The sequence below is a fragment of the Symphodus melops genome, assembly GCF_947650265.1.
Source record: "Symphodus melops genome assembly, chromosome: 12".
NCBI lineage: Eukaryota > Metazoa > Chordata > Actinopteri > Labriformes > Labridae > Symphodus > Symphodus melops.
In genome coordinates this window covers 19390977-19404079 of record NC_136702.1, presented here as the reverse complement: position 1 = coordinate 19404079, position 13103 = coordinate 19390977, and the positions used below count along the sequence as shown (strand labels likewise).

Sequence of the window (13103 nt, the reverse complement as noted above, 5' to 3'; positions counted from 1 at the left end):
AGGCTGCCTGCAGCTGAATTATGAGTCGACACCTCTACCTCTCTAAAACCAACGATCCGACATATTTTTAACCGATAACATCACTGCATAAGACACTTTCATGTTTAGAAACTGTGGGAGCTGTAAGCAGAGATGCTGCTGACTTAATTTGACCAACTGACCTGAATCCAGTTGGAGACATTTAAAGTCGCTGACGTGGATTGAGACAATAAGAAAGCAGTCAGCTGAACATGGTTTAATGTCATGCTTTCAGCTGCTCCAATGGTATACTCAACAAACATCAGCATCTTGAGTTTAAACTCAATTATGCATTAATCCAATAAAGGAGTTTTTCTATATCGCTGGGCTTAAAAAAAAAAAAAATTTAAAAAAAGGAGCAACCACGCAAATCGTTGGGTACAAAACAGGTTTAGTACAAGTCTCCATGAAATGATTGAAATCACCGTAAGGTCTTCTTGTGTGAAGTAAAAACAGCTTAGGTCAGTGTGTGTTTGCATGTGTGCGTATCCCGTCAGTTCAGCTAAATTTAGAGATCAACAGTGGCGTCCAGAGCAGCTGCCCAGTGCCATGTGTGAAGAGGAGAAGGAGGGGAGACGCACAACGGCTTCTCCTCTGCATGTGCTTACGCTCACTTTCTCCCTCCTCTGCGTCTTCGCTATCTCCACCGTCCTATTAACGAGGACCATTGTTTCTGCAATTAGAGCCATCACCTCTCATTGGATCGCCCTCCTCCTCCTCTCCTTTTTTCCTTCCCTTCTGGGATGAATCCAACCGTACGATACTGTAAGCGAGGGTCAACAGGGAGAGAGAGAGGCATTTAGATGTTTTGCCTCGTTCCTACTTCTGTTCACAGCAGCTTGACAAATGAGCCACACTTAGATGGGGCATGAATCACACTCTGCCTAAGCATGAGTGTGTCTGTGATTGTGTGATTCTTTTTTTTTTTTTGCCTGTGTGTGTGTGAGTAAGTATGTAAAATATATTTAGCAGGGAGCGATGAGTCACAGCAGCAACAGAGCTCTAGGAAGGGATTATGTTACTCTGCTGCTCATCAGCAGACCTCATTCTTGATCGTCTGATTTGAACATCTTTGCAGCTTTCAGTGTAAGCAGGACTAGTCACCACAAAAGGGTGGGGAACATAGATGAGCGTCTTGAATCACTGGGGTACTCCAGTGTGGCGTTAGCCTCATAACCCCCCCCACCCTGCAGCTATACAAAGAAGAAAGGGTTGAAGGTTAAATGAACAGTTGGGACGGGACACGTGGAGCAGCTTACTTTAAGAACAGGTGCTTCGTTGAGACGTGTGGATAAAAATTCTATTTCCCTCTCGTGAATCCTGAAAGAGAAGTTGTTCCCTGCTGTGCTTTTAAATACTTAGAAACAGTGTGTGCCAGTTGTGAATTCTTACAATATGTTAAGTGTTTTTGAACGGCTTCAAAAATGGTTCAAACTCTTTGGAATGTGCAACGACTTCAGGTATTTATTTCAAATTTAACAGACATCACAGCCTTGATTATTTTTCTAACTTGAAGCCTCATTACAAAAACATTGCAAAAGTGGTTTTAAATTAGTTGTTGTCAAATGTTATGTCAGTTTAAAACAAGTCTTTATTTGTTCATTGAGATGTTTGTAGCGCAGTAATACCTCAAGGGTTAATTTAAAGAACACTGTGCATTTCTTTCATCGTTTTTTTTGGTTTAACAATTCCACACTGAATATCCATTTCTATTACTGCTAATTGACCGACCTTGCGTTAATGGATTTCAAATGGGGTCCCCTGAAATTCCAAATTATTGGTCAAAGTAATCGGAGCATTCTGCCCATAATGAAGTTACAAGCTGTTATCCATCAGCTACTGTGAGCGTCAGCCAGTTCTGAATCTAACAAACCTTCAGTTTCTCGGTCTCTCATCATCCCTGTCTCATGTGTCCACACACGCCTCACTTTGTGCACAAAAAAATCTCACGCGACCCGTCTGTTCCAGCCACATTAACATTACTGAAACAACCTAAATGTGGTTTCAAATTAAGGTTGTTTTTTTTTCTTTTTGTTGGTTGCTGGTAAAAAAAACCACGATTGACACTATAATCGTTTTAGCACAAAGCTGCATGTGATCTGGATGTCTGGGGGTCCCCAGTGTGTTTCAAAGTCAAAGGTTGGGAACCGCTGAGTTAACCCAATTCAACATCATCGTCTCATTACAGATGAAAGGCTCGTTATCTTTAGCTTTTGGAGTTACTAACTTAGCTTTGCGTTGTTCTCTTGTCGTTGCTTTCAGGTTGAAAATTGTGAAAATCTCCTTCAAGTGCAAACAGTTCTTCGTCCAGCTAAGAAGAGAGGCGGTAGGTGTACAAACACACACGCACACATACAGACACACACTTCCTGTGCACTGACTCGCTTTCACAATAGTGTCCAGTTTCTGTGAACAGGTGGACTTCATACAGAAAGTGTGTGTGTGTTTCTATGCATGCTGCTGACTTTAAATGTGTGTGTGTGTGCTTCCAATGTTAGCAGAGCTACGTCTGCGTTTGTGTGTGTTTAATCAGTGTCAGATTAACCCCCCGCTGACTGTGTCCTGCTTGACTGTGTTTTAATCCCGACTCTGTCCTGCAGCCCTTGTTTGACTCGTGGATCTCTTTTTCCTATGCTTAACACAACAAACAGACAGCTTATCTGTCACCTTCACAGTCAACTTGATGTTTATCTCCAAAGCAAACATCTGCACAGACGTCTGTCAGTCTTTTCAAGTCTTACTGTCTCTGCTTTATATTGAACAGCTAGATCTAACAGTTAAAGGATACAGTTCTTCTCATCCATGAATTGAACTGTTATCAGTTGTCCTTCCTCTTTTTCTCTTTGAATCATGTTAGAAGGTGAAACAGTCAGATCCAACCTGTTCTTAATGTGTATTTGCTCTTTTGAAAACTTTAAATCTACATGAGGAATCAGTGTATTTGAAGTTCTGAAATGTTGGTAATACATTTTAATGTGATGCCTTTAGATTCCAAAGATTCATAAAAAAAACAGAAACTGAAACAGTTGTTACAATCCTATACCTTCGACCTTTCTATCAACCTGCATGTACATTTTCTGTAAAACCACTATAGAAAAGAATAATAATAATAATAATAATAATAGTAATAGGTCATTTATACAGCACCTTTAAAAACAGATGTTTTCGTATGGCTTTGAATGCAAAGGCAGGAATTCAATGACTTGAGTTTTCCCCTGGTAATTTCAAACTCTGTGATGGTTGTGTGAGTCCACACCCAGGATTGTTATCCCCAAGGAGGGGGGGGGGGGGATAGACTGAAGATAAAGCTAAAGGCTGACTGAGGAAGTACCAATTGAAACTGTCTGCTCAACTGATGAGTTAAAGTAATGACTGTACTGTTGAAACAGAAAGCTTAAAGAGGACATATTATCCCCCTTTTCCCACCTTTTCAAACTGTCCCCTGTGGTCTAAATGAAACATCTGTGCTGTGCTTTGGTCCACATTTAACATGAATCAAGCCCCAGAGGAGGTTTGTGACCCTGTAGAAACCAGCTCTCTCAGTACGCTCTGTTTTGGTGTGTGTCTCTTTAAATGTAATGAGACTCCCCTGAGTTTTCCCAGTAGACATCACTCCTTTGCTAGTGAGAATAAAACTGGCGGACCTGCACAAACGTTTTGCTCAAGGCTGGGGGTGGAGTCAATGGGTGGAGATACCAGGGGAGGGGAGGGTTTATTGTTTTATCACAAACCCACTGTGACATCACAAGGACAACAAATTTAAAATGGAGAATTTTTCTCTGTGTTGTAAGATTTATGCAGACAACAAACAAAGGACTAGATGGATTTGTTTCACATTTTGTGGATTGGTAGACACGCAGGTTACCCAAATGTTCAAAACACCGTCAATGTGGACTTTCCATAATATGTCCCCTGTAAAGTAATGGTGGACAGATGGAATGCTAAGTTAAAGCTAATGAAGAAATACATGAGAACAAAGAGCTATAATAATAATCTGTGAAGTGTTATTATAATTAGCTTCAAGTTATAAAGAAACTCTTTGAACTTAAGCAAAAATGGATATTTGCTAGAATATTGGATTAAAAAATTAAATAGTAAGCTGAATGAATTAGCATATATAAATACAATATAAAATATAAATAAATCACTACATTAATAAATATCTTTTAGCTAAATAAAACCGTTCAAACATTTGGGGTGGTAGGGGAAGTGTTAAAGTTAACTTAAAGTCATCGACTAACAATTGAAACAAGAAAAACAAATGAATGAACAGATGCAACTGTACATGAATAAAAAGAGAAATTAACCAAAGCCTGACTATTGACAAGACTGACATAAAAAAGGGATGCCCGGATACATTAGACAAAAATAATGACTCATTAATTCAAAGAGTGACCCAGAAACTGATGAACAACTATTAAATTAGTGAGCTGAAACTCGAGGGTTCACACTTAGAATAGATAAAGAAAAATACTAAACACACCAAGAAGTTCCTGTTTGAAGGGTTTATTGAGAAGTTGAATCAACTTACTCTTCCTCAGACTCAAGTGTTGTTGTGCGGATCTGTTTTTCTTTCGTGCGGATCTGTTTGTGTTTTTGGAGCCAGCACCCACTGAGCGATGGGACTGTCTTTTTTTGATTGTACACACATGGAACAAAAATCGTAACTAATAATAGATAACAATAGATGAGTTATAAAAAAGAAAGAAGTAGTAAACAAACTCAGATAAAATCCTGGACAAACTGTTGAAAGTTTCTCTTGAGATGTTAGGAGAAATCCAAAATCACTCCAACATTGACGGCTATAATTTCAACAGAATCCACTTTAATACTATATAGCCTAAACAACATCATTGTCAGTGAGAACATGTCAACTCATGTAGATGAAGATAACATTTGATTTGAACAGTCCATTGTGTGAATGTGGTACAGAATAGGCTAAAAAGAGAAGTTACAAGTACGCTGGTATTTCTAGCTCTAACTTTGACTTTTTAGCACTTTATCAAATCTTCATTTGTCGTATTCTGACATACTTGGCTGTCTGTGGTGTTTTCTGAGCGGTCCTGTGACTGCTCTGTCTGTCTCCCTGCACACAGACGGAGACTCGAGAGACGCTGCTGGGTTTCAACATGGTGAACTATCGGGCCTGTAAAAACCTGTGGAAGGCGTGTGTGGAGCACCACACCTTCTTTAGGCTGGAGAGGCCCATCCCACCCCAGAAGAACTTCTTTGCTCACTACTTCACCCTGGGGTCAAAGTTCAGATACTGGTAAGGACTGAGAGAACACACACACACACACACACACACACACACACACACACACACACACACACACACACACACACACACACACACACACACACACACACACACACACACACACACACACACACACACACACACACACACACACACACACTCTCTCCCAGGGGGGGAAAATGGAAACTCTGAGAAGAGTTGACAGCCAGACGCAGACAGATTGACCTGTACACAAACTCACTCAGACACAAACAATCACACATGAACCCGACTTGTTTGTTTGGAGGTTGATGCAGTTGTTTCACGTTGGGTTGAGAGGCTTAGTCACTGGAAGACTAGCGGGTGTCTCGCATGCTACCTCCCCCTAGAAAACCACAACTAAATAATTCATGGTTTTTCTCAAGAAGAGGAAAAACTAAGTTGTTTGTGTCTGGCCTCGCAGCCATTCTTTAAAGTTCTACAAGAGTCGATGTGCACAAGCATCCAGTGAAAACCATTTCATTTTTTTTGTACATTACTTGATACTGAATTATGCCCTGGCCTCCAAATGATTTTCCCTTCATTGGTAGCTTTTTTTTTTTTTTTTTTGATTTCCTGTTTCTCTGAAATGTGAGAGATGAAATGAAAGTTGAAGGTCTTGTGATGCATTATTGAGCAGCAGTGATGCAACGTTAGCTAGCTTTGCTCTCGGGGTTGACAGAGTTTGTGTGGGTCTGATTTTTGCCCTGAAGATATTCTCTGACTTTCCACTGAGGATCCATTTCAAGTTCAAAATCTGCCTTATTTTTGTTATTAACAGCACATAAACAACTAATGTCCCTTTTCAATATATATTTTTATACTTATTACTGGCATCCAAGGAAGTGCTCTTCTCATACTCACTCCAGGAAAGTCAATGTAGTGCTTGAAATAAGTTTTTGAAACCTTGCTAAACTCTAGAAATAAAGATTGAAGATGATTCAATTTAAGTAATGGTGGATTTTTATGGCAAGCCTATTTTTTTTTTTTTTTAATTCTTTCTTTACTATGATCTTTCAAGTCCAAACAGACAGTGGTAATACACATCAAACTTTTCACTCAGCCATCTGCTACTGTACAATCGTGGCTCCCATACTCAGTAAACAGTACAGAAGCGTGCAACGACCCATTAAGCATCTATACATCCAGTAACATTACCAATTTTAAATATAGTAAAATAAGAACTTAGTAAACACACATGTTGGGGTAAACCTCTACAGAGGGACTGTAAAAGAAAAAAAGAAAAAAGAAAAGACACAAAAATCGCTTTCAACAAATGATGGTTGTATCGGCGTGACATACTTCTTTTCAAAAAGGTTCCTCATTGTAATCTCAAAGCAAAAGTAATCCTTTCCATTTTAAACATCATAGATGATGTCAAACCACTCCTCCACTGTAGGTTTTCCTGGTTTTAACCACCTCCTAGTAATAGCCGTTAAGCTAGCAGCACTTAGGATCTGAAATAAGTGTTTGACATAAGGGGAAACATTTTCTGATCTTATGGCACCCAAGTATAACGACTCAAATTCTGTCTGAAGAACACTTAACGAAACGTTATATACTTGATGCCAAAATGGGATCAATGATGCACAGGAGCAGAATATGTGAAAAGGGTTCGCTTGGAGGCATCCACACTGTCGCCAGCATGCAGAGGATGTTGTGTAGAGCTTCTTTTGAGCTGGAGTAATGAAAAACCTGACAACGTATTTCCAGCAACATTCTCGCCATAACATTGAACTTGAAGTGTTCTATTGTATGTCACATAAGTTATGGCAGGCCTCTCTAAAGAATGTTTTCAATGTTTCTGTCTCTAGCGGGCGGACGGAGGTTCAATCTGTGCAGTACGGAAAGGAGAAAGGCATCAAGGACAGAGTGTTTGCGAGGTAACCGACATGTCTTTATCTCTTATTCCGAAGTAGCCATTACAAACCTCCAACATTCGATCTTCACCGTGGTACACTTTCTGCGTCATTCAGTTCGTTTGGTTACAACTCAATTGAAGTCCCTGTGTATCCAGGTCTCCCAGCAAGCCATTGGCCAGGAAGTTGCTGGGCGGAACGGACTGGGAGTCAGTCAGCAGGAACAGCCTGTCAGATGAGAGACTGGAGACTCAAAGTCTCCCCACTCGCTCGCCTCCTGGGACGCCCAATCAGTGAGTCCAAATTTGAGGGTTCCAATCAGAACTCGGGTTGCTTTAGCTTCCTTTTTTTGACCAAAGTGTCTCGAGATCATTCTCAAAATGCTTCAGAAATATTTCAAAGGAGTGTTTTGACAGCAAATGGTGACTCAGTCATTCATTAGTTTTGTAAGAGGTTCAAGCCCCAGATTGTAAAGGATTCACTTACACATCATAGAAGATTTTATATACGATCATACCATGTATTCCCTACCTATGTTTGCCACACTACTTAAAGCGAGGTCGTTCTCTGGTCCTTTTACTTCATGCACGTTTGTGTTTGTTTGTCAGAAACTCACTGTTTGTACAAGAGGGAACGCGAATACGCCCGTCGTCAGTCGGGCACCTGGTCGATCACGTGATCCACGCTTCCCCCAGCCTGCCTGTCTTCTCCTCCTCCAATCACAAATCAGCATCCTCCACGCAGGCTAACAGCATCAGCTTGGACTCCACACCGTAAGTTCCCTGTCTTTATAATGCTTATTTGTTCCATGTGTTACTTCTTCTGTCCCCTTTTTTTTTTTCTCTCTCTCTTTTCTTCTTGTTTTTGTGCTCTTGAATCCCGCCCACTTTCTTTCAAGCTGTCACTCTCAGAGGGGGGAAAAAAAAAACCCAGTCTTGACTTGGTGAAAAAAGATCTACCTCATAAAAGAAGCACCCCGACAAAACAGCTGCCCTTTAATTTGAAAGTTTAATTTTACTCATCAGTGTCAGTGCCACTCTGTCTGAGTGAACTGCTGAGTTGACTCATTCGAAATGTCTGCCTGTGTCTGTGGCTTCTCTCAACAGTTCACACCCTCTCCCAGTGTCTCTTAACTGGCCTCATTGGAAAGATGAACCCTTTGAAAAACCGCTTGTAAAATGTGTTTATAGTGCAGAACAGGGCGGAGAGGTTGTGCGTTTGGGCTCGACTTCGAAGTGAGTGTATGGGAGACTTCTGCATCAGCTTATTGGTCATAAAGTATCTGCTGAACTCCATGACATATCCATGAGCCTGTTTCCCCCCCTCCTCTCTATTCACTTTAAGAAAAGTCCAATCTCTGCGAAGAAGCGTGAAGAAGCACACTATTATTGAGAGTACAAAAGGAAAGTCATCATGGTGATATGAGCATTCACAGTTAACACGATGCAAAAGTGTGGATTGATGAGGATAAATAAGAGGAGTTACTTTATGTAAACAAGGAAAGCTGTGAAGCTGTTGAAATGGGTATTTGTGCGTTCCAGTTGACCTTCGAAGTCGTAAATTTGGAGTCGCCGGCCTGACGGCGTTTTCCTAACAGCATGATGCGACGTGACCTTAATTCTATTGTTTCCTATCAGAGTGCCCTAACTGTGCGGTTCGTCCCACAGCGCTGCGTCTCTAACTTCCAGGGTACCTGATTCAGTCCCAGGTTTTGGATAAAACATTCAGGACAACTGATCACAACTTTTAGGTCAGAGTTAAAAACTCATTTATTCAGGCTCACATTTCAAACATAGAATAACTAATTAGACTGTTGCTCTTTCATGTTACCGTTGTGTTTTAATTATGTTTTAGTATTGCTTCTCTCTAGCCAGGTGATGGCACATCCCATCGTGCAGGTTACTGATCAGCTGTTCATGATATATTCTTGAACAGAATACCAACAGTCAGTAAAGCTAAGTATTCACATGTCTTACACTCACAATCTCAGGATGCTTTAGCACGGCTCGTCACGAGTTTGAAGTTTGTTCGCTCAATTCACTACAAATGTGGCGGGAGGCAAAGAATGAAACCGAAGTCCTGATCACTCACTCAGCAGTATCTTGTGGCTGTTTAGCCAGCCGCAGTTTGAGTTAGCACATTGCTAAAGCACCTCATCATGTTAGTTAGCTGTACAAGTTTCTGAAACTCCGACAACAGTTATCACAGGTGAGACAAACGGAGTGTTTAAAAAAAAAGTAACTTCTGAAAATGATTGTCCAGCTGGATTACTTAGTTTAGTTTCATGAGTTAGATTAGTTAGATAGTTTTTCTGTATCGAGCCAGAAATGAGTTGTGTAAGATGCAAACGTGTGCTGTTGGCCCGGACTCTTTGCTTGAGTTGCTGTGATTTGAATGAATTGCATTGTAGGTACAGCATGCTTATTTTCCCTGTTGAGAGAGAGAGAGAGAGAGAGAGAGAGAGAGGTGAGAGAGAGGTGGGAGGAAGGAACATTGCTCAGTTGGAAATCAGAGTGGTTAAATAACATTACAGTGTAAGTGCCTACAAGTCTCCACACACACACAGACACACACACATAGACACGCCAAGTTGTTGGTTCATCACTAGATTACAAAGCCAAAAGATGACATAATCACTCGCTCAGGCAAATCACTGTGTGTGTTATTGTAATGGCTCCATTTAGTTCTGCCACCATGTTTTCAATATCTTCCAAAGATTACGTATCATATTAACCAAAACAAACACCTTTCTCTGCCAAACTTTTGTATTTCTCTTTATTAATAAAGCTTTTTTAACCTCAGTTACGAAACAGAAGAACTGTCTAGTAGCTGATGATTATTTGCTTTTTTTTGTTTTTTTGGTGACATCTTGAACACCTAACTACTGAGTCAGAGGAGAGGTTTTCACCAGGCAGAATTCAACTGTTGAACAAACTTATTTTCATTGTCAAACATGAGAGAAAATGTCGGCGCTGTGGGAGTCTGATACCAAAAAGAAGTCCTGAAACAATCAACAAATCAACAATTGGCTGAATTGTTATTTTTCATCATCGGTATCGCCATTGAATCAGTGCATCTCTAGTTTTAATCAACCAAAAGTTTCTCAGACCTTTTTTTTAATAAAGGCAGGGTTGGTCATTTTCTCCAGACACACTTTTTTTAAGATTTTTTGGTTGAAATTGTCGTCAGGTCCTGACAGAAATGGAAAAACTCGTGTTCTGAAAATCTGTCATCTGTTGCAGCTGTCGGCACGTAAAAACTTCGACCAATGTCTGCACTCAATTCAAGTTTTATGAACCAATCATGCCTCCCTACTCATTCAATCATGCTAGTTTTTTGAAACCAACCCTGCCTTCAAAAATGTCCTTCCGAAGATAGAAGAAGAAGAATGATCCACAGAGACTATAAGGAATGACTCTGCCTCGGCCAATGACGTCGCTTCCTTCCCAATAAAAACTTTGAGCAGCGTTTCATCACACAGACCGCAGTACGCTTCAACACATATTCTATACAACAAAAAGCCAAACCCCTCGGACTCTCTCTTTATAATGTTGTGTTTTCAGGAGTGCAGACTGAAAATTATCGGTTTAAGTCACCACGTTATATGACAGCGATGGCTTTTTAAAATGCAGTGTCTCTATACTCCTAACACTGTCAAAGAAAGAAAAGCTACAATTATACAATATATGGAAACATAACATCGCTATAATCACATCTGTTTAATCACACATGCAGAGCTGCGGCTGGCTTTGGAAAAGAGCTGAGTTTGAAATACTCTTGTGAGTGTTTTTTAAATTCACCTTCTGGTGTTTTTTTTTTTTTTTAATCCAATATGATGTTTTTTATAGGGGCTTTTTCAAGACTTTTATGCACCGGTATCTGATTATTTAGTCATTGTGCACACTCGTTAAGTTCTGAATTCAACTTGGGCCTAAAAGAAGACTCTTAGGATTTGATAATGACGAAGTTAGATGTCCTAAGGATTTGTAAAAAGTGGTGCCAGGTGCTGTGGCCACCCTCCGCTCGTCTGTGTCGTGCGGAGGGAAACACACGTTCGTGTAGGTGGGGATGCTCGGTCTCGGCTCGGGCCTGCTGTGCGTTGCCCTCGTTCTGAAAGCGCTGACCTGATTTTGACCCATAATAAATGATCGTTTCTGTGCGTGTGTTAAAACGACGCAAAGTGGCACCAGCAGCAGCAGCCAAAACATGGCCGATGCTCTCTGACTGGAGCTCTTTCCCCCTGGGAGAGCTCGCACACAACTTCATACACACACACACACACTCTCACACTCGCTAACACTTTATGGAAACAGACAGTGTGAAATGGCACACTCTCACCCCCCAGAGAGCGGGACATGATGCTGCTGAGAGCCTTACCTGACTGACCACGTTGTTTCATCATACTGCCTTTTATTGTCCTGATGATGGAGGGGGGAGGAGGAGGGGGGGGGGGGGGGGGTGTTTTCCCTTTCTTGTGCAGCATTTTTTATTGAGGTTAATGCATTGTGACTAACACAGTGCTATTAAGCCTCTCTGTCTCTTGCAATCTCTGTCCCTCCCGTTCTCCTTCATCTGCTTTTCTCTATTCGCCTCCCAACCTTTCTTCTCCTTCTTTGTTTTTTTTTTTGTTTGTTTTTTTTCACCCAGTGTCTCTTCAACAAACAGGACAAGAAGCTGTGAGACAGCTACTTGTGTTTGTGCTGTGCCTGTCTGTGTCTTACGTCTCAAAAAAAAAACAGGCCGCTGCTTAAGTTTGCGATTATTGACTTATTATTCATAAATCATGAATGAATTTACATTAACAGATAAAAAAAATGTGATCATGTAAAAAAGAGAAGCAAAAGGAAATGAGTCTTTTCATCGAATGCTAAATTCAGAACATAACTTTTGTTTCATCTCTCGTCGTCCGTTCTTTGACCCTCTCTCTCTCTCTCTCTCTCTCTCTCTCCTTGTCTCCATCAGGTCTCCAGAGGGGCTCGATGGCCAGCCCCCGGCCCTGCCCCCCAAGCAGCTGAGCAGAAAGACCTTGAGCCAGATCATCCAGGCCCACTCCCAGCAGAGCCTCCTGGACAACCACCTCAACGAGATGTACGATGTGCCCGTCAATGCTGACAAGACCACGGTCAGTGTTACAACACAGCAGCACGCAGTCATTAGATAATGTGCAATGTTAGCATCATGTTGATGATCAGATCAGTCACCAAAAAAGAAGAATCATCGAGACATGAAGGGGTTTTCTCATTCTTTTCTCTGCTTGTTTGACTTTATCACTTTTTTGCCTCCTGGTGGTGAAACATCCCAGTTTGAAGCTTTAAATGTTGTCATATTTAAAGATGTAGAGTTCGTGTTCAAGTCGACTTCAAACTAGTAATGAAAGAAAAACTTGAGCTCACTTTTTTTTAAATGATCAAACAAGGTTTCTATGACAGGAAGCCGTCCACAGATAGATATATACAGTGTATATATGTGATGCATCTGTGTCTCACTCTGCTCCTGTAGCTGAATGGAGTCGTCCCTCACGATAACCTGGTCCTGATCAAAATGAGACCTGATGAACACGGACGTTTTGGCTTCAATGTCAAGGTCAGTGTGGTACAAAACGTGTGTTCTCAGTCCAATAGCTTTATGTGTTTGGTTGCTCTCGTCGTCTTCTTCTTGTCTCTTAACCTTTGCCAAGAACTCACAACCTGCGGCGCCAGTCGTCTGTATGAATTATGACCAATTCTTACCTCAATGTTGGAAATATTGACTCTTCCCTTGAAAGAAAGGGAAACGTCTCCCATGCGTAGTGCTGTTTACTGATCCTTCTCTTCTGTGTTTTTAGGGTGGAGCTGACCAGAAGATGCCCATCATAGTGTCTCGAGTGGCTCCAGGAACATCTGTAAGTCAGGGAATACATTTATTTTATTTTATTTTATTTTCACCAAGAAAGACAGTTACATAAAAAG

The 13103-nt window shown here is 41.0% G+C and overlaps 1 protein-coding gene across 2 annotated transcripts in view; it reads left to right on the top strand.

Moving 5' to 3' along the window:
* Nucleotides 1–13103, top strand: part of ptpn4a (protein tyrosine phosphatase non-receptor type 4a) — a 73044-nt gene that overhangs the window by 47792 nt on the left and 12149 nt on the right. Inside the window, exons 11-18 of one of the 2 annotated variants that reach the window (XM_079357301.1) lie at nucleotides 2281–2344; nucleotides 5115–5287; nucleotides 7111–7179; nucleotides 7314–7448; nucleotides 7764–7928; nucleotides 12118–12277; nucleotides 12655–12738; nucleotides 12980–13036. In XM_079357301.1, the coding sequence (XP_079213427.1) occupies nucleotides 2281–2344; nucleotides 5115–5287; nucleotides 7111–7179; nucleotides 7314–7448; nucleotides 7764–7928; nucleotides 12118–12277; nucleotides 12655–12738; nucleotides 12980–13036 (907 nt within the window). Of the gene's footprint in view, nucleotides 1–2280; nucleotides 2345–5114; nucleotides 5288–7110; nucleotides 7180–7298; nucleotides 7449–7763; nucleotides 7929–12117; nucleotides 12278–12654; nucleotides 12739–12979; nucleotides 13037–13103 lie in introns of both variants that reach the window. The other variant, XM_079357300.1, reaches the window with a different exon arrangement.